At 41.1% G+C, this 27,797-nt stretch overlaps 1 protein-coding gene across 3 annotated transcripts; it reads right to left on the bottom strand.

Annotated features, from left to right (window-relative positions):
- Positions 1–7,400: 7,400 nt before the first annotated feature.
- RFK (riboflavin kinase) lies at positions 7,401–23,074 on the bottom strand. Of its 3 annotated transcripts, XM_048291676.1 has the most exons (5): positions 14,149–14,216; positions 13,344–13,450; positions 12,392–12,543; positions 10,597–10,699; positions 7,401–10,063 (listed from the first exon to the last, which is right to left on the bottom strand). In XM_048291676.1, exons 2-5 carry the CDS (start codon positions 13,372–13,374, stop codon positions 9,933–9,935), a joined length of 417 nt encoding a protein of 138 aa, XP_048147633.1. In that variant the 5' UTR covers positions 13,375–13,450; positions 14,149–14,216; the 3' UTR covers positions 7,401–9,932. The 3 variants fall into 3 exon arrangements, with proteins under 3 accessions (XP_048147633.1, XP_048147631.1, XP_048147632.1); XM_048291674.1 differs by lacking the exons at positions 13,344–13,450; positions 14,149–14,216 and adding an exon at positions 22,972–23,074; XM_048291675.1 differs by lacking the exon at positions 13,344–13,450 and having other exon boundaries at positions 14,149–14,467.
- Positions 23,075–27,797: the final 4,723 nt, after the last annotated feature.

Here is a 27,797-nt window from a genome sequence, read left to right as displayed (position 1 = left end):
GATCAGACCGTGAGATATCCCAGCAGAGTCCAGAAAAAATCCGTAAGTGAGAAAACAGTACTGATTTAAGGTATGTTTCATCTGATAGAAGATTAGCACAGGAAGTATGGGCGGATCTGGGGACTAAGAACTTAACTTTTCCAGTTCAGAATTGCATTAAATTAGACTGTGTTTACTTGCCATCAGACCAAGCCACCTACACCTTGCAGTAATGAGATCTCTGTGACCATTTGGAAGGGTGTTACTGTCTTCCCATTAACAAATTCCGTACAAATTTTCAGGTTTTGTACCCAAGATTTCCTAAAGTTTGAAGAATTCATAAAATATGAAGAATTCATAAAATATGAAGAATTTTAGTGCTAGGCATCAGAATAGACTGAAGGGGCAGAGCACAACAGTAGCTTCTTAATTAAACCTTAGCTCAAGAAAAGGCACAGTGGGATCAGTTTCTTGGTTTCCAGAAATAGAGGAGATCAGCTGGATGTATGACAATGTTGTGAATGTTCTGATAAAGACACAAGAATCAATGTGGCACTCAAGGCAGAGCCTGGCCTAAATAGGATTTTTAAATAGAAGGTGTTCAAGTTTAGGTGAAAGAAAACCATACAGAAATGCCCAAAGAAACAAACACCAGCCAACAAGAAAGTACATATATTGATAAAACCAGCTCAGTAGGTTGGAAACAGTATATTTTTGTCTTTAAAAATCCACAACAGTATAACAATAATAGAATAGAGTGCTTCCTCTGGAGTAAATGCTCCATTTACAGAATATGGCTAGTTTGCAGTAGCCTCTGATCCATGATTTCATAAAAATTTCAGATTTACATCATAAACATGGGACTTTTACACGTTTCACTTACAACCAGAAGAGCTACAGACTGAACATTTTAAACAGAGACTTACAGGATCCTCAAGTAAAGCACAGTAGTAGACATCAGAGCAGAAAAAAGTACAACAAAACAGTTCAACAAGATGTAAGTAAGTATTTGTCTTTACGTGAGACTTGCTTTTATGCAAGGAACAATGAATGATAGGCTGCAACAGGAGAGATGAAGCCTCCAAACTGGCAGTCTTCCCATGAAGGCAAGAAATTCTGTTATTAATTAATTAGTTCTCCTGCAGCATTATGCAACAACCTGTCACACTATCCTGAGTAAAATTTTAACTGACAAGCTAAACCCTGTAATTTGCTGTTTTCATTTAGCAGTGGTTCAAAGGCCAAGGATAAACATTTTACTTTGTCATGACTGGTTTTCTTTGCAAATCTGTGAAGCTGTTTTGGGGGAACCTCTAGTTATATTACTTGACGTAATACCCGGCACAGGTTTCAGTAGGAAGATGTTTTGTATCACAACTGCCCATTCTATGATGTTTCAGACATGCAAAAAATTGATTTTTTAATAAAAGAAAGTCTAATTCCACTCCTTTTGTTGACAAGAGAAGTACAAAAATTGAGGCATTTAAACATTTGTATCTGACTGTAACATTAAAGGTTGTCACTCATGAAACATATTAAGACCACCTGCTTGCGTACATTCCCCTCTGTGGGGGACTGGAAACTATTACACAAAAGAACAAAAGCTGCTAAAGGAGCAAATATTAAAGGCAGGGGGCAGGGGGCCTGTACTTCACCTTAAAAAAATCTTTATTTTTACTTGCAAGGCTTCAGATGTTTTTGAAATTGTACTCTTCAGCAGTAGTTAATCTCTTCTCAATTCAATAAGATAAGAACCTTATCTTATTGCTATTTATTTTTTTTTTAATATTACAACCATTATCTTATCAGGATCAAGGTCCCTTTTAACAGATAATTCAGTCATGTTTTTCACACTCATAACCAGGGTTAAATTTTTAAAACAACACAGAAAATTGAACAAAACATAAACCAGGATAAAGTGGATGGATGCAAAGAAGAAAAATAAGAATTTTTATATATTATGTATGTGGTCCATAGACAATTTCAATGAAAGTCAGAATTCAGCCCTGACAAGTTCTGAAATTTTTAGAAGTCACTGACAACAGAATGGAGGATGTCCAACCTCAGGAAGACACCAGAAACAGAGGTGTCTTTACTTCAGCTAAGGTTTTAGAGTAAAGTGAAACACGTTCATTAAAACTATATGGCTGTCCAACATACCATCAACTACTCAACATTTTTTCAGAGCATGCCAAATGACCGGGGTCTAAAAGGAGGAAAAATAATATTAGGATTTACACTGCAGCGGGGATAGAATGATGGAAAATGTGAATACTGCTCAATTCAATACAATTAAGATCAAACATCCAGGTTTCTTAGGGTATTCCTTACATTCTTAGAGATGATACCCAGGAGGATAGTACGTAAGGACTTGTTCAATAATAGAGTAATGAAAAAATATGAAGAGAGAAAACAGTCTCTCAAAGTCTGGTGAAAGTGAATTTCTGCATCTTACGAGAGGGATGAGAGTTCATCAGCAAGTTACTTTGAGTGTTACTTGTATAAGCAAGCTAAAAATGTTCATGTGCTAGCACAACCAGGTACATGTAGAGGCTTGAGAGAGATTTGGACTACCCTCTACCCCCAGGGACATTTAGACAGACTAGGCTGCTGGATGTTTTAATATGCTCTGTAGAAAAATGGATCTTCAGCAAAGAAAAAAAAAGCAAATACAGACAGTATGTCAGTGAGAGAAAGAAGTTATCTAAACTCTTAGGGCCTTGCATTGCAGGAAGCCTTGCAAGACATCCACATCCTTACACTGAAAACAGCTAAGGAAAGCAGAACAAAATTATCATTCTTCCGAAGAAGGATGAAACTTACAGAAAAATGGAAAAGGCATTTTAAAAAGTCTTTGTGTCTCTAGTTCTTCACTCCACTAGTGAAGTAGCTAGTGGTACTACTATTCTATATCAAAATATTTAACTAATACATAGATAGTGCAAAGAGGTTAGTCAAATCTTTCTTCAAGAAATTACGGAGCACTGGGGTGGTCTCTGCAGCCCCCAGAGGCTTGGGATGAGGTGCACCCCTGCACCTACCCTTGGCTTGAGTTCAGATGGCAGGATGAGTTAGTGGGACAGACCGCACTGAATTACTGAGTTTCTTTTTCCTAGGGTAGGCAGCAATGACTTTGCTAACAGTCTGATTATGAAGATTCACTGATCTTGTATAGGCACTCAACTCTGAAAAGGGAGACCTTGAAATTGGTCAGGTTACTGTGCTTCTGTAGCCACTATTTTTCCTCCCTACTACCTGACTGGCTGGTGTGCTTGGCTGAAAAGGATTTCAGCCCTTCAGAAAGGAGAAATAAAAAAAACCAGCATAACAAGAGCGGGGATGCGGTGTTGGGCTTCTGTGTGCTAGACACTTGCTCTAACTGCAGCCCTTTCTAACAATCCTGATTTCCAAGTCTCAAAAAACTTCCCAGCAGCTCTTCAATCAGACATCCTTATCAACATCCAGGTAAATATGCTGCCCCTGGACTCAGTGACGCAGATGACTGTTTCCAATCTTAGGGACCTGAGTTACTGCTTTTCCTTCCTGCTCCACTACACCCTCCTCCTTAAGCTAGCATCTTCTGGCTCATCTTGCTCCACTACCTCTGCATGGAGGTGACTCCACCATTGGGTGACCCCACAGAGCTGCAGTCTGGCTCCTGGATGCTCTTGTTGCTCCCTGAAACTGACTTCAAGTTTTGAGTGTCCCAATCCACTCTTCTTTTGCCTCTGATGTCACCATGAGAGGCAGACACCTGGTTTGCTTGCCCTTAAAGCTCACACCTGCACCACAGTAAGCTGTGGGTGCCAGGGAAAATGAGCTGACAAGAGAAAATAAAAAAGCTGGGTAATCAGTTTAGAGAAGAGAATGGCCCTATGGACATAAGCAGTAAAGGATATGAAGAATTTTTCACAATAAATGTCTGCCTTGATTTATTTCCTTAAACAAAGACCAAAAGTCAGTGAAGCATATAAAATACAAGTATTAAATGTTTAATACAGCTTATAGACCACGAGAGTTTTATCCCTAGTAACCTCTTTTGCCATTGCTCACTCTTCCTTTCAGACCCTCAATTACTCGTTAGGCTGTGCAGCAAGGGCTGCAACAGCTGACACTTTGCTAGTGACCACAGAGGCTCAGCACTTTGGCCTGGGTTTCATGTCCCACATTTGCCCTGACAGTCTGCATCTTTCTTCTGTTATGTGCATTATATGGAGGACTCTGCCAGGACCCTGCCAGGACCCGGCAAATTCTTTGGGACCCCTGTCCAGGGCAGATGATAGAATGATGATAAGAGGGAAAAAGAAGAAAGGCAAAAGTCCATCACAATCCTTGCAGTCCATGAAGAGTTTTTTCACAAATTTCAAAACACCCATGAACTATGCTTTGTGGGTACACAGAGTTTCAAGACCAGGCTCAGGATTCTTTTTTTTTTTAATACTGACCTTCTCCTGCTGGACATTTCACATGCGATTCTTTGTGAAGAATAACAGAAGTGCTCAGTGTGTATTTGAAGGGAAGTTAGATGACTCTTTTTTGTGTTGTGATATTGCCTTGTTTTTCTAGGAAAGAGAGCATTTGGGTGTATATCTTGTGCATAGAGATAGTTTATTGGGTGAAACACGCAACTCAGGCTGTTTTGTGGATGAATACAAAGTCCAGGAGACACGAGGATAAGAAGTGCCCATTTGGAGGCATTTTCTCCCGTGATTTGTACACCAAACTTTTAACTATTGAACACAATGTGAACAATGGAGAGTATTCCTGTAAGGGCAGGTAATCTTTTAATATTCTTATTTTTGTTCTCTCTTGTATCCAGCTAACATGCCCCTGCACAGTGAAGAAGGCTGCTGCCCACCCTGTTGTGGTGACTTCAAATAGCCCAGACTGCTGCGACTGTAGCAAAAATCGCCAGGTATGACCTTGCTGAAGAGCAGTACTGGCATTTAAGGGCTTTATGACTGACTAAGCTGACATTTAAAAATAAAAAGCAGAAAAGTGCAAAAGTGTGCTGCTGAGGTGAAGTCACACGACATACTGCCCCTGCTCCATCACCAGAATAGACAGGGCTTACTTGCAGCTGATTCCGGACATGTCACCTTCTCTCTCCTATTTTCTAAAACACCCATGCTTCTAATAAACAGTTGACTAGAAAGTACCTATTTCAATGGATAGCAAACTGTATCATCATGTGAGAATCACCTCGTTTTGAAAAAGCTTTGAAACAGCAACAGCATCTTGCATATAGATTTGTGGAGTGAAAAAAATGTGATTAAACCAAACTATACAACTGGGAAAAGCAAGCTCAGGCCACACAACCAGTCTTCAGTTTTTTCTAGATATCAAAGTTAAAACTATTTCTGAGTGTTTTGTGTTTCTAGCCTAAGGTTAGAAGTGAGTTGTGTTTGTGTCCCTGTTAGCTTCCCTGCTTCTGACTATTTCTGACATAATAAAAAACCTTACAGCTATCCTACCAATCCCCTTTTCTTTAGCCTTATACCATCACAGCTGCAAGAGTACAACTGAGGTATTGGAGGGGTAATGCATTAAAAGTACATTAAAAATGGTGCTCTAACCTACACTTCTACACTTCACAGGTCATTTAAAACAATGACCTCTCCTACCTGATCTCACATAATTTCAGGGGTTTTAACTGCTGTTATCAGATGACTGTGTACTGTAATCCATTCTACCACCATAGAACAAAATCCAAACCACTTACTTTCCTACCAGCTGATTTGGAACTTCAGTTGGAATCACTACAAGGATCTGGAGAATAAAGCAAGGCAAAGCCACAGCTGTTAACGGGGGAGGGTATGAGAGGCTGTACATCAATCCAAAGCCTTTCCTTCCCACATAAGCAACTACTACAAGAACATCAAGTGATTAAGACTGGAGATGAAGATACAGCATATATGGGATAGGATGGCAACAGTTCAATATATATTTCAAAATGGACTTCTGGGGGATGAGGAAGATGAATGAGAATAGGATGGAAGTCAGTGTTTTAGAGAAATCCTTACTACTTTATAGATTTTCTGCTATGCTGCCTTTCTCACAGAATTACTTCACTGTATTTAGTACTTTCCTAGCATGCTGAGCTCATGATTTCATCCAAGAAAGATCATGACAAGGGCATGGTTTCTAAAAGCGGTCTCTTCAAAGCTTTTTGTAGGCTTTTAGATGCACACTGCTTTAAGAAAATCTATTTGTTCACTCTTTAGAGAGCAAATCCTTTGCCTATATGTATGTGTGCATTGTCACTACAACCATCCACTCAAAGTGTGTCCTTACACTTTTACCAAGAACCATGTCAGTCACTACCAAAACATGCAGATAAACAAGATGGGCATATTTATCTAATGTCACTGGGATAGGTGCCAGTAGTTTACTCTGTGGAATTATAGTTGGAAAGCAATTCATAATACAGTAGCTCTCATACCCAGACTTGTTGGTATCATCTGGTGCATCTGTATTGCTCAAAGCTGATGTTTTTCGTTATAATCTTGTAGTATGTTTCCCAATGGAACTGCATATATGACATGACTTCTTCCACCAAGTACCTCTGCAGTATTCCTCATTTGCATGAAAGTATTAGAAATATTCTATACATCATCAACACCTAATTAACCTAATTCCAGGGGTTTAAATAGTGTTTCATCACACACAGAGAGTCTGAATTTATTGCAAAGCAAAATACGGTCCAGAAGTACACTGGCAAAAAGAACTTCTTTTGTCTTCTTTATGACCTTCATGGGCTAGAGAGAACTGAAATAAGCAGAGAGCATTTACAACAGAAATTTACCGCTTATCTTTCAAAGTGATTCAGCACTTTCAAACTATGTCAAAGGGAATAAATAGCACTCAGTGGGTAATCTACCTTAAAGGAACATAACAGGATTTTTAGCATTGCCTAAGTACCTAATACTGCATAAGAGGATGCTCTTTACAGCCTCTCGTTGTGAAGAACGAAGTCTTTACATAAAAGTGCGTGAAAGTGCTATTAGTTGTTGCCAGTATGGTCAGATGGCTAAGAGAATAGACTGAGACTTAGAATAATAGTTCCTTCACATTTTTGATAATAAACAGCTCTAGAGCTGTTAATCACTTAACACTTAACTTTACAAAGGAATCAAATGTGAGAAAGACTGATTTTTAAGCCATAATTCTTAAGTGGATTTTTTTTTCTGTTAAGATACTCCTAAAGACCTCATGATTACCCTGTAACTTTGCAAGAGTTCTGTGGAACCCACTTGGGATTTAACCATTGCACCTTCAGTAACAAAGAGGAATATAAAATCATGGGAAGATTAAGAAATTCAAAATAAGGCAGTCACCCCCACTAAGCTTTGCATAAAACAGAGACACCTAACATTGCTAGGAGTGGCAAAGGAAAGGAAATCCAACACAAGAAGGAAAACTTTGTCGATTACAGTTCCTTTAGTAATGGTACAGCGCAGCAACATCAACCAAAATACAGCTACTTGTACATAATATAAAAATATAATCCTTCATAAAGTTTATACTGTGCTCAGAATTATGTATTGAGCTTAAAAAGTGATGTATAACATTTTCTCTTAAATAATATGGTCAGCAAATGGATGTAGTAACACACTCTAACTTGAAGACAAACACAGAAAGAGCAGTTTCTTAGTTCAGTGTATCCATATATCATACCTCAGGCAGGATTTGAGAGAACTAAGTCTTTCGAGTTTTCCCTTTGCTACTGTTCTCTATCCATAGCACAGCTATGGTGAATTGAATTTTTGGTAGTGGCAATTATTACCAGATACAGAAAAGTGTTATTCAGAACCAGCTTAAGGCACCAGTTTCCACAACAGACCCATGACATTACTGGCAAAAATCAACTTTAAAGGCAGCTATGAGTGTTTAGCTACAGTACCATGATAAACAACAATCCATTGTTGACAACATATTCTGTTGACTAGCGTGGCATTTGTTTATTCTCTAAAAGGAGTAGTAACATGTATGATTTTAACATTACTACAATCTGAAGAATGCATAAACTCTTTGCAAAAAAAAATTCTCCTTTCATCTCTCCTTTTTAAAATTCCAATCATCGATCTTGCAAGACAACTCTTTTACAGACTTTTTAGAAATACATTCCAACACATTATTTAGTAAAAGCCCACTAAATTACTTTTCTTCTTGAAAAGAAAGTATATTGTCCCATGTCCCGTGTCCCTCTCTCCCAGTTGTATTGTATCTGCCTCTGCTATCAACAGCACTGATGAACAATTCATTTAAAAGAAATCAAGTTTTCTCCTGAAGTCTTAAAGAGCAAACACAAGACCTTGATTTCCTCAAGACCTCTATCCTAATAACAGCCCATGATACCAGCGAGAATTTAAAACAATATGAAGTGAAACTATCATCTTGACAGCACCTGCCACAAAGAGCCAAAGGAGCTTCCTTGCTGAAACTCTCTTAAACTCTAGAGTGAAAAGTAGGATTCGAATACAACAGGACAAGGAGTAAATTAATCAGATTTCACTACAGAAATTGTGCGTTACATATTGAACATCGTAGTTCAGACAGAGAATCACAGCTGAGACATATTCAAAGAAGTACTATGAATTTCAGAATATGTGCCAGACACATCACAGAGCAATGTCAAAAAGTTATGAATGTGACAGTCACTGTAGCTAACCTGGTTCCATTCACCAAGGGATAGAAAAATTTATCACAGGAAAAGAGGAGTAGATACTGAATCACGTATTACATAGTTCGCAAGTATTTTTCAAATTACCATCAACTCATAGTACTTCTTCCACTTATCTATCACAAAATAGTTAGGGTTGTACGCGATCTTCGGAGATCATCTAGTCCAACCCCCACTTGTATCCCCACATTCCAGAGTAGGACTGTCTGCAACTACTTGTAAAAAATAACAAATATTCACTACAGAGTTGATATATTATGCAATAAATCCCCAAAGGCTTTCATTTGTATTCATCTACTGGGTCTGCCAAAACCTTGGCTCTTACCTGCACTTAGTGCAGAGTGTTGATGAGATTTTTCTGTGCCTTACAATAATGCCAACCTTGAAGTCAGACATTTACTGCCAGTGCAGTGAATAACCTCAAGATTTTCCTATGAAAAATACCAGCAGCACACAAAATGCAAATTTGTGTCTCACTACCTATCTTCCTTTAAGGTGCAATGAGCAGAAGTCTTGTTATATTGTTTCTGCATCTTTTGCACCTGAACCTTAAAGTTTATAAACTTTCACACTTTTATTCATTTTTTGAAATTAAGTGAAACACCTCTTCAGAATTAAACTACACAAATCACATGTTGTCATAAATTCAGTCAGCTGTGAAGAGGTATAGCTCAGATTCTAGCAACACAATGAGCAACAGTGATTTCTTCCATTTCAAATAAACTTTAAATAAATAATTTCAATTAAATTAACAGCTTCAGCCACAACAGCTGTAGTATACAAAAAACAAGAACTATAGAGAATTAATCTTGCTATTGTTATCTAATCATATCTAACTGCAGGAATTTTCTGAGTCAATCAATAGCAACATTTTCTAAGCTAAAATCCAGATCTAAGAATGACATAAAAAATGGGAAAATAAGCTGGAATGACATTATGTTAAAAACAGACATTCTTCATTAAATGAGCTAACCACACCTTAGGGTTACAATTAACTTTGGTCATGTTCTGAATGTGCTCAGATCTCTAAAGACCCAGTAACTTTAGGATACACAATTTATCTATAAGGACATAGTACAGCCTTCTAGTTCTTTTGTATGACTGGGCAAAAGAAAATTGATATCATCTTGTACGGTTGGTTGTGATCTCAGTTATCTAACAAACATATGACACAAAAGTATCTCAGAGAGCAGTGCAAACATAAAAGCTCCATGACAGGGGACAAAATAAGAAAAAGAAATTAAAAAGAAAAAAGGCTGCATGGGTTTTCTCAGTTATCATTTACTGTTTTGCCTTCTGGCAGATGAAAAAAGTTATCTTCTTTGAGTTTACGATGTTCTGGTAGATCTAGCTGTCTTTTTGCTTCTTCAATGTCTTCCTGAATTGCCGAAATGAGTGCATCTGAAAAAGGTAAGAATAGGGATATTTGAAAGTTGGTTTGTATTCTGAACACAGTAACAAGTGAAAATAAGGTACCACAAAACTTCAAACAACGATTACAGCAGTAGAATATAACTAGGAGGTTTGAAAGGCAGAATTCTTTGCTTGTAAAATGTCTTTTAACATGCCAAAGTTGCATTTTACCCATTAACAGCACTACCCTCTTCTTTTCCCAAAAGACATGTTAGCAGTTCTGTTTCAATACTAACAAAACTGCATTTTAAGAAGAAATTAATACACTTGACTTTTTTGACAAGCCCATGATTTTAAAATTATTCCTCAGACAAGTGAAAGAAAAATGCGGGTTTTTAGTGTGATACATTAGAAGATGTGGGGGTATGTTTTTTGATTTTTAAGTTATGAAAAAATTTTACTGAAATTTCAAAGGCTAACAGATAAAACATCTCATGATGGAAGGAGATACAGTGAAGACACAGAGCTTGCATGAATAAGACAAAAAAGAAACTAGTTTGAGGGAGACCTCCAGTACTGACCTAAGGAATCAAAGTTTTTTTCCGGTCGAATGTATCCTGTTATGACTATACTAAGAATTTCTCCATAAAAGTCTTCTTTGAAGGTGTGGATAATGTGCGTTTCCTAAAGGAAGAGAAGTAAGTGAACAATTATTATGAACTTAGGAGTTTATCTCCCTCTCTGTAAGCATGCAGGCCTAATATTCAACATTCAAATTCTCCTCAACAGATAAAAATAAAAGGGACATTTAATATAGCATGTATAATCCAAAATTAAAAGGCCAGGGCTTTAGTTTTTATTAGGAAGTAGAATTGCACTTTGTATAGAATTTTAAAAAAATTACTCCCTTAAAGAGTAAAAAGTGTATAAAGAGAAAAAGAAAGAAGAAAGAAAAAACCAACAAAAAGCCCCAAACCAAACAGAAAAACCTACAAACAACAAAAAAAAAAAACAAGAAAAAAAGAAAAAAAAAACAAAACAAAAAAACCCTCAAAAAACAAAAACACACACCAAAATCCCCCTCAAAACAATCACCACCCCAAAAACCAGAAAAACCCAAACCAAACAAAAAAAACCAAAAAAAACCCCCACAAAAACCAAACCAAAACTTAAAAATGAAACAAAAGAAAAAACCAAAACAAACAAAAAAAAGCCCCACCAAACAAAACCCCCCCCAAACAAATAAACAGCCAAGGAAAAAAAAAAAAAACACCGAAACAACCCACCAATCAAACCCAACCCAAACGAAAAAACACCAACCAATTTAAAAAACCCCCACACCCTCAGACTTGAAGAGAAATGCTTCCAAACTTCTCAGTGGTAAGATTTCCAAGGCTGGAAATGTTAATGTTTCATCAACAAGTGGATACATTTAAATAACTATGAATACTTTGATAGAAGTAGTCAGCTCCAGGAGAGCTTTTACAACTATCTCCTAAGGGAACTGAATGCTAAAATTGAACAGCAAGTCCAGACTAAGACACGGTTCCACCTTACACTCAAAACTATTTTATGCACATCTTCATCTTCAAAACAGGCCAACCCATAGCATATGCCAGCAGAACTATCAGTTAGGAAGCTTTTAACTACTTGCTGAGAAAAGTTATCCGCAAAAAATTTTTAAAGTATACATTTGCCTAAGACAAACACTTAGAAGCAGAGATTCATGTCCAAATAAAATTGTTTTCAACATGAGAGCTCTGCAAGACTCAGGAAAAACATCAGCATCTGACAGCAAAAATCCCCAAAGCTGTCACAGCTCAGGATTTTAACTTCACCATCCTTACATCCTTATATGCCTTTAAATATTTATTCTGTACATTAAGCTGCAGCACCTCATGTATGGATTCCATCATTTAAGAACAGAATTATTTTAAAAATCATTACTAATTAAGCTGCCCCAACATCTCCTATCTGAAATGCAGATACATTGCAGAGAACAACAGATTATTACTATGTTCCAGCTCATGCTAAGGCTCTCATAACCAGTAAATTCAATGCATTTATCAAGTTTACGCTTAATTTGCTACCAGCAACTCAAGCAACCATCATTTCAAGTACTGTTATATTTTAAATTTGGAAGTAGTAAAGAAACAGTGGAACAGAAGAAAAAAACTTTATTCAACTTCATCTGCATATTCTCCGGTTACAGAGACTATATTCTTTTCAGAATATAAATATTATATAGATAACAAATGCATTTCTAATGGTGCGCAGATTCCTAGATATCATTCATCAGTCAAATCCTGCGTATCTTGTTAAAATTCATCTGGTCTTTTATTACAATAAAAATCCCACAAAAACCAAAATTCTTACCACTGATTTCTTAGTATTCTTATAGAAGGGATTCCATCCTATGCTCAAAACCATTTTATGAACATCTCCGTTTCCAACACAGGCCCATCCATAGTATATACCAGTAGAGATATCAGGTGGAAAGCTTTCAACCACTTGCTCAGAGAAGTTAGCTGTAAAAATTTTATAAAGTGTAAAGTGTGAGCGACTTTGTGCAAGTTAAGAATATAACAGGATCTTCAAATACTTAAAAGCCAAACTCTGCCTACATACTATTTACAAACATAACACTGGTGATGATAAGAATAACACAACATACCATTTGGCAAAGTATAAAACAGCTTCATAAAATTCAGTCACTGTGGCAATACCAGAGTTACTACATCTCCTACATGCACACCCACTGTATTTTATAGTTTCCTTTCTCTTCTGCAATAATAATTAATAAATATGTCATTTCTACAGCCAGAACACATTTCATTCTTAGGACAATTACTACAGCTTTACTATGATGAAAAATGAGAGGGGAAAAAATCAACTTTCTTCTGCACTATAAAAGAACATCTCAGAACTATTTATTAGTAAAATATTTGCTGATGAAATAAAATATCTAGAAGCAAATGCAATAATTATTTAGTCATCTGTCAATTTTGTACAAGTTCACTTACAGAGGCCTCTGTGGATTTGAGATTTCCTTTGAAAAGTACATATTTACAGTAAAATAAAATTTCCTTTTGACTGAATTTAACCTTCTCTCAAAATTACTATCCTACGTCTATTTCCCAGCTGAATAGATCTCTTCATGCAAGATACCAAACTGATTTGAAAGGACAGTTACCAAATTTTTATCAAAGCTCCCAGACATTAACGGCTTCCTTTCCCCGTTCCCTAATACCAACACACCATTTATAAACAAGAGAAGAATGTGACATTCTCAGATGTCAGAAATCCAGCACCATAAGCGTAACCTTACGAAGTTTCATGTCCATTAGAAGAAGTGCCATATGACCTCTGACCTCAGTGTCTGTTTAAGGCAGGTCAAAATTCTCTTGCAGTAGTCATCTGGCTGCATTTAGACAACTGAAACAGAGATGGGCAATAGGAAAATATATTCTCTGTAGGCCAAGCCCACCTGCTCTATTTCAAACTCTGCTTTACACCCCTTGAACTTTCTTCCTTGCTGCGATTCCCAATGCCTACTCTACTCCCTTCCTTATTCCTATCGGAGGTTTATGTGAAGGGATATTTTCCCAAGCTGCCACACCACAGCACCGTGAATGTGACCCTTATCTACATGCTGTACATCATGACGACCACTAGATGAAAAAAGGAACAAACATCAAAACTCAGAGAAACCTCTTTACAGACTGAGGTGTAGAGAATAACACAAGGGAGAGTGCAAGACGCTAAGCAAGGGGTGGGGGGGGAGGGAGGGAAGCGTCAGGAAAACGCTGATACCGAAGGAGGGAGGGCCGTTCTCGGAAAGCACAAGTCATAAAAACAGCGCAGCTGTGCAGGGCAGCCGGGCGACTTCCGAGGTGAGGCGACCTGAGTCACAGCGCTGCTGCACCGCTGCTGCACCGCTGCTTGGCAGGAGCACGGCACGGCTCCGCTCGAGGGGCGCGACAGGGACCGGCTGCAGAACCCCCCGCCCGGCGCCTCACCGGCGGCAGCGCTCCCGGGGCCCGGCGCGGACCCCCAGCCCCACGGCCGGGCCCAGACCCGGGGACACCCCGCCCGTGTTGTTTCCAGGAGATGTGCCCCCCGCGCCCGCTCACCCGTGGGAATGCCCAGCTCCTTGGAGCCCCTGCCGAAGCCCTTCACCACCTCCCCGCGGCAGAAGTACGGCAGGTGCCTCATGGCCCCGCGCTAAGGCGCCGGCACCGCGGGCCCGCCGCGCCGCTGCACCGCTCACCACCGCCTCCCGCACAGGGCGCTACCAACGACAGGGGAGGAATCAGAATGCGCGCTCAGGCTTGCGATCCACACAACGCTCCGGCGGCTCCTGCCACCCTCCAGAATGGCCGTGCCCGCCCCGCATGCCCAGTGTGCCCTCCCTTGCCAGGGGACTGAGATCCCCGCCGGAGTGGGGCGGGCAGGAGCGGGCGGGCGGAGCTGGATGGTGATCGCGCCCGGAGGGGGGCGGGCGGAGCCGAACGGCGATCCCGGCCGAAGCGGGGCGGGCGGAGCCGAACGGCGATTGAGCGGCGGGCGGTGCCTGCGAGGGGCGGCGGGCCTTGGCGTGCGCTACGAGGCACCGTGGCTCGTCAAGGCCAGCGCCGTGCCCTTTCCTGCTGCCCATGGGTTTCGTCACACTCGGCTCTCCGAGGGCAGTTGGGTCTGGTCCGTGCTGCAGTTTCTTCCGATGGAAACTGCGCAGTGACAGCTGTGACTGTTCTGCACCAGCTGCCACCTCCTGACCCTCGTACCCGAAAGGCTGCACCTCGCACCCTGCGCCACGCGTGGAGACAGGGATTGTTGCTCCTTTGGTAGCCCTAAATTTGCCTTTTCGCTCAGAAAAGGCCAAATGCTTCAGTGCACAGCAGACATTCAGGAAAGCCCCGAGAACAGGTCGTCTTTTGTGACATGCTCCAGCGAACTGTAATTGCGTGCTTAAAACAATTCAAACAACCAAAACCCAACAACAAACCAAACAACCCAACCAACAAACCAAACTAAAACCAAACCAAAAAATCAAACCATTTTTACTCACCTCTGCTTTACATCATGCTCACATCTCCCTTTCTGCCATTACTGCTGGTAGTACCGGGATCTCCTTTGGAAAAAAACCATCAAGATAACAGTGCTCATCCTGTGTTCACTCAGCTTAAAGGAAAATAAAGGGTAACTGAGCATTTCTCTTCCTTCACTTCCTGTCTCCAGTTGCTCTTCATGTTGATGAAGCTCATTAATGTATTTAGATGATTAACACTCTTTTTTCTATTGCCCTGATCCAACTTAAATAAATTCCAGATTGCATGAGTTCAAAATAGTAGTATTGTGGAAGATGTCCATAATCTCGGTAAATTACAGAGCAGCCAACCTGCCAGCACACAGTCTCTTTGTATCAGTGATACAAAAGGCCATTTGAGTTCTGGGGTCTCATTCAGCACTGCTGTGCTGCACATAAGCATATTTGTGTTTAAAGACATAACTGTTATCCAGAAACACCATCCAGAAAATCCCCGAAGTGAATTGCCACTTTCTTTTTCTTCCCCCCTTCTAGAACAGAGCTTCTAATTTCACCAGTTTGATATAAGTCATAAAAATATTTCAGGACTTACCTCTAATTTAGTTTGCTATTTTTTAATGTGGAAAAGCAATGTAAACATCCTTGGCTTGTGCTTGTATTTAATTGTATTCCAAATAAATAACTTTTTAAAATGGGAACTGTTCTGAGAAACTGACTTATAGATCATCTTATAAAGCACTGACTGTTCATGGAAGCTGTGGACACAAGCTGTTTTATATAAAAAGGCAAAAAAAAGTTATAAGTGATTTTGCCTCAAACTTATCCTCTTCTTTTCTTCTTTCATTTCTCTTATCCCAACTCCCTGCCATCCTTTTCAGGATAACATTCAAATTCATTACGTCAGTTTTAGTAGCTTTGATTGTCTTAGAGAATCACCGTATGTGTAACTGGAACTAGCAACAGAGTGGTGATGGTATACATGTAAGAAGAAAAAGTGGGAGAAAGATATCCTAAGTATGCTACTGGCAGGTCAGTTCTGTTCTGCTGTCTCTGAGTGTGTAGAGAATAGTGCTACAAAGAGTGTTTAAAGTGGTATTTCGTCATGGAAGTGTCTTGGATATGAAGTCCAAATCTGGAAGTCATTGCCTAGTTGCTTAGCTAATGACAGACCATTAACAGTTGACAGTGTGACCTCATGGCCATTAGCATTGCTAGTTTATTTTAACTGAAAAGCAAGAAACGGAAACAAAACCCCTCTATTTTCTGGAATGAGTTTCCTCCCAATATTTGTATTCAAGGACATACACATTTGTGTTCTACCCCCTCTTCTCCACGCCCCCTTTTTTTTTAAACAAATCCATCTCTTCAGAACAGATGCTGATGTTCTTGTGATATCCACACGATGGCACGCAGTGACTTCTTTTTCAGTGTCTGTAGGTTTGGGCAAAAGGTTTACAATCTCAGCAACTAAGAAAACCTTGAGAAGTACTAAGGCAAGAAAGTATTTGTTTAAGAACTATGTGGTTAAGTAATTTCACAGAAGTCTAACTGACGAATTCTATCTCATTCTGTCAAACAGTCATAACATTAATAATTTCTATCAGTAATCATGATGGACTGCCATGATCCAGGTAAAACATTAGCTGTCCTTCATACTATGTCCTTGTTTTTATTTCGTTACTAAGTATACTGTTCATATTGGAGAGGGCAGATCTTGAACAAGTCGAATTTAATTATCTCAACTGAAATTTAGAGTCGTTTACTAAAATTTAGTAGATTTAGTAGATATGTTTCTTCTAAAAACATCATCAAATTTTAGTGATGAACATGTCTCCTAGCACTGCCAGTCAAGAGAAGAACAATTTGATAGTTCCTACCTCCAGTGAGAAAACTCAGGCACTGTGTCAGGCAGCTAGGGAGGAACTTCTGTTCCCTGCTTATGCTACTTCACCTGTAGTTATTGTTGTCAGTGAAAAGTATTTTTCTTTTTATATATTTATATCTATATGTACATATATATATACAGCCACAGAAACCAGAAGAAAGGAGAGCATGTGTTACAGCACCTGTGTAGGACCCGTGTCAGGTTACCTAACTGAACATAAGCTTTGAGGACTCATCATACTAACCAACATTTAATGCAGAGTAGAACATACTCTTTTCATCTTGTTTTGCAGTAAAACATAAGACTTGTATCACATCATAACCCTGTTCCAGAGTCCCTATCTCTTATTACTGTGCTGCAAAAGCCTGCATTCCTATGCAGGACTTAAGGTGAGAGCAGGAATATCCTGTTTCCTTCATGTGGTGTGGAAAAATAGCAAAACCATATCTGCTGGATACCGGAATATTCTAGGACTGTCCCAGCCAAACTGGAAATTCTGGTTACACCAGGCTCAGTGAAATATTCAGGAGCTGACTCAGAGAAAAGAGTGCCATGTAGTAAAACTAGTAGCATTTTAGCCAGTTTCCATTCCCAGCATGACAAAACACTCATTGATTCAGGAGTTCAATTCAAGGACGCTCTGGCACTCCTTATTTTTAGTGTGCTGAAACCAGGTGATGAAATCAAAGATATGTACAAAACACTCTTGCTAGAATGTCTAACAAATACCTGCTTTGAAAGTATTTTTTCTGTATTTTAGTCGGGAATATAAAACCACAGAAGTTATTCTTTTACTTTAAAAAAAAAATTATCTTTATTTTTAGCAGTCTGAAGTTTTGTTCTAGTTGAATGGACCACTCTCTTCTAGGAGAAGTATTTGCACATTAGTATGATGGTACCAAGACTGTGTTAGATTACAGTGAAGCAACAGGTACTATCAATGTCTGTATAACAAGGCATAGCTGATATTATCTACTGAACATCTTCTGATAATTACATAAAATTCCAAGAACTACAATTTGTATGTTACTAAACTATGTGTGAAAGACAAAACTGGTGCATTTCAGATATTTTAGAAATATTACATAAAGGCAGAGAACTTGATGCCTTTTGAAAGTCTATGTCGATTCTCAAGGATTCCTCCAGCTTTTGAATCCCTATTTCTCTCTCTAGTGTCTTTTCTCCACACCAAATCCTCAATTAGCTCCTTGAAAAATGCACAGCATTGCTTTCAGCTAGCTTCCCATTGTCTCTGCGCAGCCCTGTATTGTGCCATGCGGACATGCTTAATGGTTAGTGCTCAAAATTCTCTAAATTTTAATACTGCTGAAGAAACTGAGCCTTTAAAAAAAAAAAAAGCCCTTAAATGTATTTTAAGTTCCTTCCTCTTTGTCCATGTTCCAAAATATGTTTAATAGGTGTCTCAGATTAAATAACTGTAATTAACTAGTTCTGATTAGGCTAAATCATATGATGGCCATCTGAATGGCAGGTGCATTGTCACACATATTTTTTTTTCAGACACAGTTTACCCAGATCAAGGTATTTGTGACCAGTCTGTCTCATATTATAAAAGCAACCTTCAATTAATTGTATGGCAAAATATTCAGGGGAATCCTACCAACAGAGGCTTTGGCAGCGCAAGAAAAGTAATACCGGGCAAGGCAGCTCAGGTAGCTTACCACCTTGAAGATAACTAAATGAGATTCTCATGTGTTTGACAGACTCTGGTCCAAAATATCTTGCATTTCTCAACAATCAACACAGATTGCTATCACGACTCTCACAATGGAATGTAGAAGAACAAGACTGGGATGGTGACATGGGCTGGGAGATGTTTACTGTACTGTCATGATATTTGCAGATGAATAGATGTTAGGCAACTTGGAGGTCAGTGTCAAGCTATTTCTGTAGAAATGGTGTGTAAGAGAACAATTTCTTACAGGAGGCAACTGAGATAGCTGACATCTAGTAAGAAAGTAATAAACAATGGGACAGGCAATGGATTTTTCAGCTCATTAAATTTAAGATACCAGAAAAAGCTTCATTTCAGATTTTGGTGAACCTGCATAATTTCTGCTTCTTGTGAGTTGGAAAGCAAACAAAAATAATATACCAAATATTTTCTGACCCAGAACTTAATACTACTTGGCTGTTAATTTCTGCTTTACATGGCAAAGAATAGAAGACAAAGGTGCTAAAGGTTTATAGAAAAGGGCAATCACTCCGAGGGAAAAGCCTGTTAGAAGGGTATAAGCTCAAGCAGGAGTAAGTATGGAGATAAAAGGAGCAGATATTTGATGTTTATGAAACTTTGTAAGTTTGGGAATACTTTACAAAATAAAGTAAATCAGTTTGTCAAAACTGTTTGTCTTTACTGCAAGAATTGGTTTCACAACGATATAAAGAATAAAAAAATTGAACCATTGACCACTGAATTAATTCATGGAAATGCCATGAAGAACAGTACCCTCTCAAAACCACAAGAGATGCACTGCCCCTGTGGTAGATTTGCTTTTTTATGTCCAGGAGTACCCTGCCTAGGCACTGACCTCTATTCTCTTTACAGAAGAGATTTCGTTAGTTTTCAGCCTCCGAGGGACAAAAGTTTTTCACCTATGCGGTAACATCAGAAAGAGCAGAAAATGAAAATTATTGCCCTAGTGACTGACATTACGAGGAGGATACAATGAAGGAAGCAGCTACAATGTTTTTCCTTGCATACTAATCATCATTTTTACTATCATTTTCTTCTTTCCTTGCCTGGGCTTGCTGTCTCAGCCTTGATAACAGAGTAAGCAACAGGTGAGCAAACAAGAAAGATTCTGGTGAAAATTTCTCATTGCTAAAAGGAATCTGTAGTTTGTAATACTCTTGCTCCTACCCGTATGTGCTGCATGTTCAAGGCATGCCTGCATTTGTGACAGCACTGCCATCTGTATAAGGTAACCACTCTTTCAGTAGCAATCTTCTTACTGTTGCCTGTTGAAGAACTAGCCCTAGTCATTGCTCATGTCTGCCACTGCAAAGAGATCCAAACGTGCCATTTGACTGCAACATCATGTCTTAACACAGGAAATATTTGCACAACAACGAGGGAAAAGTGTTAGCCATAATTTCCTTGATATTTGAGCTCCATCCCATTTGCCATGCACGCAATCCCAGTAGTCTTGCAAGCAGCCTGTGCCAGACACATCAGTGCTGCGGACAGAAGCATTGGGCTGCATCAGTCTCCCAAAAGTTGCCCCACTACGGGCAGACTGCAGTGACTGGTCCTTGCTAGTAAGCCTAGCTGGGTGCTGCCCTACTCATTTTCTTAGTCACACCAAAGCTATAAATACAAGAGACATGTACAAAGAAGAATCCCAGAAGTAATACAAGGCTTGCTCTGAATAATGCAGCTGGTATGTTTGTTGATAAATTAATTATATTGTGGAAGCACTGTGTGCTGCTTCTTCAATTCTCCCAGTTAAGCTGCATCAACCCCCCCTCCCCACCCCCCCAAAAGAACAACAAAAACCTTCCCAGCCAAACCAAATAAAACCAAACAAAACCCCAAAGCTCACGATTGTTTTAGGACATCTCCTATTCCACTTACTTTCTCAAGGGTATCCTGAGCGGCAGAGATTCAAAACAAGTAATCTAAATCAATACTAGTTTCATGTGGAGATGTTCTACCAGTTTTTCTACATTATTAATATCCCTACCTCCTGCACATGGATCGCTTATTTTGCCCCACACTGTTTACCTTGGTAAAGAAATAGCAGTGGCAACCCATAATTTATGCTACAAAACAGGTTGAGCAGAAAATTCAGTAGAGCCTGTTTTACATTACAGAACTAATTACCCCCAAAACTAAGGGTTTTTCATAGCCATCATCAGTGTCGTATCAGACAGGTTTAATAAAAAGATTAATATAATCCTTCATTGCCTAAAATATAAGCCAGTGATTCATGAGTACTGTCAACCATGTACTTGCACATGTACGTGGCAACCAGAATGTTCTAACATGGAACAGATATTTTGAGATATTGCAAAACATTTACTACTGAGTGAGAAAGGCCACCATATCCTGGGGTGGTTTGAATGATCTTCTACTTTCTTCCTTGACAGCAGAGAAGAAATAGTATTTTCTCACATCAGACAAGTGACTTCAACTATCATTAACTGTCTCTGTAGGTAAGTAAGAAAGTGGCACAAAAGCACTCAAACTGTTTAATCTGATGTTGAGAATATACAAAAAGATGAGCAAACTAACATCTTCTTCTTTTAAGGAGAAATCAAGCCACAGAAGACAATCTGCTTAAATATCTGTTTTGATCCACATTTGTTTTTATGCCAAATATTTAATAAATATTTACAGCCCATAGTAGGCCTATAAACTAGAATATAAGTTTCTGAACCTGTTGCCTTGTGAAAGAACTTCGAATCATAGAATGGTTTGGATTGAAAGGGACCTTAAAAATCCTCTAGTTCCAGCCCCCCAACATGGGAGGGACACCTTTCACTTGACCAGATTACTCAGAGCCCCATCTAACCTGGCATTAAACACTTCCAGGCATGAAGCATCCACAACTTCTCTGGGCAAACTGTTTCAGCACCTCACCAGCCTCACAGTAAATAATTTCTTCCTTATATCTAGTCTATTATCAACAGTTTAAAGCCATTACCCCCTGTCCTATCACTAAATATTCCTGTTAAAAGTCACTCTCACCCTTTTTTTAAGCCCCGTTTAGGAATTTAAAGGCTGCTCTTAGGTCTCCCCAGAGTCTTCTCTTCTCCATCCTGATCAACACCACCTCTCTCAGCCTCTTATTCACAGGACAGGCACTGCAGCCCTTTGATCATCTTAGTGGCCCTCCCCTGCATTTGCTACAAAAAGTCCTTATGCTGGGGGCCCCAGAGCTGGACGTAGCACTCCAAGTGGGGTCTCTTAAGAGCAGAGTAGGGGAGCAGAATCCCCTTCCTTGCCCTGCTGGCCACACTGCTTTGGATGCAGCCCAGGATACAGCTGGCTTTCCAGGCTGCAAGCACACATCGCCACATCACATTAAGTTTCTTGTCAGCTGACATGCCCAAGTTCTTCTCTGGTCTGCTTTCAATCCATTCTCCTCCCAGCCAGTATTTGTACTTAGGATTGCCCCAATCCAAGTGCAGGACATTGTACTTGGCCTTGTTGAACATCATGAGGTTTGCATGGGCCCACCTCTCAAGCCTATCAAAGTCCCTCTGGATGGCATCCCTGCCCTCCAGTGTGTTGACCACACCACATAGTTAGTTTGGTGTAGTCAGCAAACTTTCTGACTTAATACCAAATGACCCAGAAGTTTGATATATCCTGAAAAATCTTTGAGAAGCTGTGAAATAACACACAGCATCAGCAAATGCAGTTACACTTTTTCTAGTCTTCCAGTTCACCACACTGCCTGTTTCTGACACCTCACTCTCCACATCACTCCTTAACAGACATCTCGTAATCCTCCCGAATGCTGAATTTAGAAACAAAGAAGCAAATTTTGTCAAGCATGGTGCTGTGACCATTTCCCTGGGGAGCCTATTCCTTTGCCCAGTCACCCTCCCGGTGAAGAACATTTTCTTGATATCCAACCTAAACCTCCCCTGACGCAACTTCAGGCCATTCCCTCGGGTCCACAGAGAAGAGATCAGTGCCTGTCCCTCCTCTTCCCGTCATGAGGAAGTTGTAGACTGCAATGACATCTCCCCTGTGTTTCCTCTTCTCCAGGCTGAAGAGACCAAGTGACCTCAGCTGCTCCTCATATGGCTCCCCTCAAGGCCTTTCACCATCTTTGTGACCCTTCTTTGGACACTCTCTAATAGTTTAATGTCTTTCTTACACTGTAGCACCCAAAACTGCCCTTAGTGCTCGAGGTGAGGCCACCCCAGTGCAGAGCAGAGCGGGACAATCCCCTCCCTTGCCCAGCTGTCGATGCTGTGCCTGATGCACCCCAGGACAGGGCTGGCCCTCCTGGCTGCCAGGGCACTGCTGACGCATGTTCAACTCACCATTGACCAGGATCCTCAGTTTCCTTTCCATGGCACTGCTTTCCAGCATCTCATTCCCAGTCTGTCCATACATCCAGGGTTGCCCCATCCCTGGTGCAGATTCCAGCACTTTCCCTTGTTGAACTTCACAGGGCTGGTGATTGCCCAGACCCCTGATTTGTCAAGATCTCTCTGCAGGGCCTCCCTGCCCTCAAGGGAGCCAACAGCTCCTCCCAGTTTTGTATCATCTGTGAACTTGCTCAGTATCCCTTCCAGTCCTGCATCCAAGTCATTTATGAAGATGTTGAAGAGCACTGGGCTGAGGATGGAGCCCTGTGGAACCCCACCAGTGAGAGGTCTCCAGTCTGATGTCACCCCATTCATTGTAACCCTTTGTGCCTGACCCGCGAGCCAGTTGCTCACCCATCCCATGATGTGTTTATCCAGCTGTGGGCTGGACATCTTGTCCAGAAGGATCCTCTAGGAGAAAGTATTGAAAGCTTTACTGAAATCCAAAAAGATTGCATCGACTGACTTAAGAGTATTTAAAGATCAAGCTAATTCTGATTTCAGATACCTCAGTTTAAATAATCAGTAGATTTTTTTAAAAATCAGTTGAACAATAACGATTTAAATAAAAATGAGTTACAGGAGAGCCTCCCTTTATACTTCACTTCTTCATAGTATAATGAAACCACATCAGTTTTGCTCCTGTGGGCTAGTTGTCCATGTATCTATTTCCCACAAATATGGATTATTCAGTTTGAAACTGGTAAAAACACCAAGTGATTTTTATTTATAAATTCAAAAGTTAAGGTAGTTATTTTCTGTGAATTATTTGGTATTATCTATAGTGATTTTTATTCAACCAACTTTTGATCCTGAACCAATTGCTGAAGAATCATGACTGATACAGAAAAGATCTTGTAACGTGTACTTGCTTTATTACCAAATCCTCAGTATGTTCAGCATGAACCAATATGACTAACATCTACTACTTCACTTTATGCCTCTTCACAGTTAGAATGTGTAATGCAATATTTTGCTGTGGGAAGAATGAGGATTTTTTAAAATCTTTTTGTCTTTGAACATTGTTGGGGTCCCTCCCCTGCCATGGAGCCCTGGGAGAGGGGCCCTGAGGGCACAGACACGGGGCTTCCCTGCCCCTGCTCAGCCTCGTTCCCATTGGTTGGTTTGTGTTCCCTGCGCGGGCAGAAGGACCCTTGGTCCCGTGACTGGAACAGTTCCTGGGCAGAGCCCCGGCCATGCGGCTGGAGAAATAAACATCTCTGAAACATCTAGCAAGAATCTGTCTGTCCATATATATTTCCTTTCCACGGGACTCCTGGTTTGATATATGCGTGTTGCAGTATCCCCACTGCAACATAATGGTGGAGAATTGTGAGCAGAACGATCCCCGATCCCTAAGCGACTGATTTGTGTGAGTAAACCCTGGAAACTTTGGATTCCTCTTCTTGGTTTTGCTTTGCTATTCCATATCTAAACTATGGAGGAACCGTGGGAAGACTCTTGGCTCTCAGAGCCGCATATGGACATTTATCTTAAACTTAAAATGATTCTTGAACAACGATTTGTAAATTTTAGCTTGATTCAAGCTCAAAAAGAACTGAAACACTTCCTGGCATGGTTGTTTAAGAACTTTTTCTATGTTTCTTGGGATTTAATTCTTACCAAGGGCTTTTGGAAAACCGTTTGGACACAGTTAATACTGGAGTCAAAATATATGCCGATGGAAGAATATTTTCGTGAATATTATTTAGTTACCGAGACTGTTGAGCAATGTCAGCTGTGTCCTGGCGAAGGGAAGCCTGGCGCAGGGACCGTGCGGCCCAGGCCACGTGCACCGAGCGCTCTGCGAGCAGCAGCGAGGCAATTCCCGCGCGCGGGCGGAGCCACGCGAGCCGCAGTGTCGGTGGCGGAGCGAGGCGCGGCGGGACCCGGCGGGACCCGGCGGTGCCCGAATGGCCCCGTGCAGCGCGTGGTGGAGCGAACCCCGTGAACGCCCGACTGAGAGGGGCGGCGCGCGGGCGGCGGCTGGCGGCAGTGGCGGTGGAACGGAGCCGTGCCCAGCTGAGACGCGCGCTGGAGCAGGGCGCGGGGGGGTCATCGCTCGGGGGCCCGGCCGAGACGTGGGTGCAGCGCCCGGCATCGGCAGCGAAGCTGCGACCAGAGGAGGCGACGCACGGAGAACTGAGCGGCGGGGCCCGGCCCGGCCCGCGCAGCCCCGAACGCGACCCCGGGAAGAGCGCGCAGGCACCAGCAGCTCCGACAATTCCAACACGGGAGCGACCGAAGGAGAGACCAAAGACGCAGCGAGACAGAAAACAGCAGCCACTCGGAAAAAGGAAAAGATCATAGCAACTAAGACCTTAGGGATAGTAAAATGGTATAATGTTAAGCAAAATTATGGTTTTATAACAAGGTGTGACAACCAGCAAGACATATTCGTGCATAGAACTGCTATTAAAAAGAATAACCCTGAAAAATGGATCCCAAGCTTGGGAGATGGAGAGGTGGTGGAATTTAATATTGTACTAGGGAGAAAAGGGTTACAAGCATCGCAGGTCACTGGGCCTGATGGTGTTTCTGTAAAAGGCAGTATATATGCTAAAAATCGTAGTCATGTTAGACAATATCTCCCTTGTAAACCCCCCCTACAGTCTCCCTTTCCTAATCCCACCTTTCCCTTTTACCCTATGTCCTGTTACCCCCAGTGTATTCCCAATCCGTTTTTTCACCCATGGTTTCCCTCACAAAACCATGCTTTTGCCAATTGTTTCCCCAAAAATCCCTTTCCAATGCCGAGTGGGGGATGAAAAGGGGGAGGGAAGAAGTTAAACCCTCTCCTGCCTCAGTTTCCCCACAAAGCATGCTCGGAGAGTCCTGTCTCCCTTCTGTCAGCCCTAAGATGTTCCACAGAATCTGTTTGGACATTTAAAGACTCAGGAGGGTGGCTTGTTTTGTCTTGAAACTGTTCTTGTTATGTTTATCCAGTTGTTTTCATTCTCCTTTTATTAAAATAAAACGGGTGAGGTGCTGGGGTCCCTCCCCCGCCGTGTAGCCCTGGGAGAGGGGCCCTGAGGGCACAGACACGGGGCTTCCCTGCCCCTGCTCAGCCTCGTTCCCATTGGTTGGTTTGTGCTCCCTGCGCGGGCAGAAGGACCCTTGGTCCCGTGACTGGAACAGTTCCTGGGCAGAGCCCCGGCCATGCGGCTGGAGAAATAAACATCTCTCTGAAACAGCTATCAAGAATCTGTCTGTCCATATGTATTTCCTTTCCACGGGACTCCTGGTTTGGTATATGCGTGTTGCAGGATCCCCACTGCAACATAACATAGCTGTTGCCATATGCGTGTAGGAGAGGAGAAACAGGATGAATGATACATGGTTGTTTATTTATTTTTGTGAGAACACCAGAGCAGTTTCCCAGAATAGTCTATCAATACACTACTTCATACAGAAACCCTCAGCAGTATCCCAAAGAAACAAAACTATCAACACGGGACCTCACTCTGAGATTCAAATGAATATTTATATGTTTTGTGTTCGGACCATAAATTGTCTTGATCATATCTTGAAATATTACTCAGGAGGTGGCTGCAAGAAGCAAAGGTTGCAAAAGATTTGGACAGTAATGGACTGCAGCAATGCAATCTTTGTATCTATGCAGTGCTGTCAGAGACTGAAATATTGTATTTTATGACTTAAACATTTTCTTAAAGCACTTTTAAAACTGTATTACAAAAGCTGCAGAGAAGACTACCACACCCTGAATGGGGCCCTGGCTGAGGCCTGACACTGCTCGCTGATGAAGGTAAGATAAAGTAACAACTCAGGGCTGGGGACATTCACTGAGCACAGGCTTAACACCTCCAAGATGAGGACCACAGCCCCAGGGCTATCAGCTGCCAGGCTCGAACAGACCCCCGCACCAAGGGGGGGAGGGAGGAGAGGCTTTGGGTATCTTGGAAAAGCCTCTGGTCAGAGGCGCAGTGACTGCCCATCCTCCAACTGTGCAGAGGAGCCCAGCTGAGGGGTCCTCACTGGGCAGCGTGTAGCGGTGTGGCCACGGCGGCGACGGGGGACCCGCAGCACCAGCAGAGCGGATGGAGGGGAGCAACGAGGCGTCGTTGGGACCCTCGGATGGGTGATCTGCTTCCATCTAACCCCTGTCACCTCTCCCTGTCCCCCCACCCCCCATGCACACTTCTTTTTCTTTCTCTCTTTGTTTTCTTTTCCCTTCTCTTTGCCTCTTTTACTATCAAATTAAATACATCCATTTTTTGGCAACAACATCTAACCTCATTTGGTTTTAATCTCATTTCTGGGGATATTTTGAACCTTCCAGGTTCTTTCTGGTTTATGCTCAGAGACTTAGCTTGCTTTGCTTTCCTGGGTCTAAACTGGATTGTAACAAGTGCATTTAATCAGTAGACCTAAAAGCACTTCATTGAAGAAATAACTGCCCTCTCTATTTAATTCAGAAACTACGGACACAAGAAAATCCATACATCAAGTCCTCTTTTGTCCTGGTTTGCATTAGAAACACATTTTTGCACAGGCACATTTTCAAGTGGCATTATTAGAAAAGCTTCTTTGTATTAACTTAAGTGCTCTTTTTCAAATTGAGATAATCTCTGTTTATTTGGCATTCCCTTTTAGACTTAGCACTAGAAAATAAGAGGCCGTAGGTCTTCTTACATTATAGTTTTTTCATACCAGGTTATTGAAAGAATACTGATTTGCTTGAATAATTTCTTCTGTTTTTCTAGCCTTCCAGTCCACCACACTGCCCTGTTCCTGACAGTTCACTCTCCACATTTATA

This window comes from Corvus hawaiiensis, chromosome Z (genome assembly GCF_020740725.1).
Source record: "Corvus hawaiiensis isolate bCorHaw1 chromosome Z, bCorHaw1.pri.cur, whole genome shotgun sequence".
NCBI classification, from domain to species: Eukaryota; Metazoa; Chordata; class Aves; order Passeriformes; family Corvidae; genus Corvus; species Corvus hawaiiensis.
This window is presented reverse-complemented; position numbering and strand designations above follow the sequence as displayed.

Coding starts and splice junctions, on each gene's coding strand:
- RFK (XM_048291674.1), bottom strand. CDS start 23,059: ATGGGGCAACCCTGGATGTATGGACAGACTGGGAATGAGATGCTGGAA. Junction 12,544..22,971: donor ACTGAGGATCCTGGTCAATG/GTGAGTTGAACA, acceptor AAATTTTTACAG/CTAACTTCTCTGAGCAAGTG. Junction 10,700..12,391: donor AGAATACTAAGAAATCAGTG/GTAAGAATTTTG, acceptor CTCTTCCTTTAG/GAAACGCACATTATCCACAC.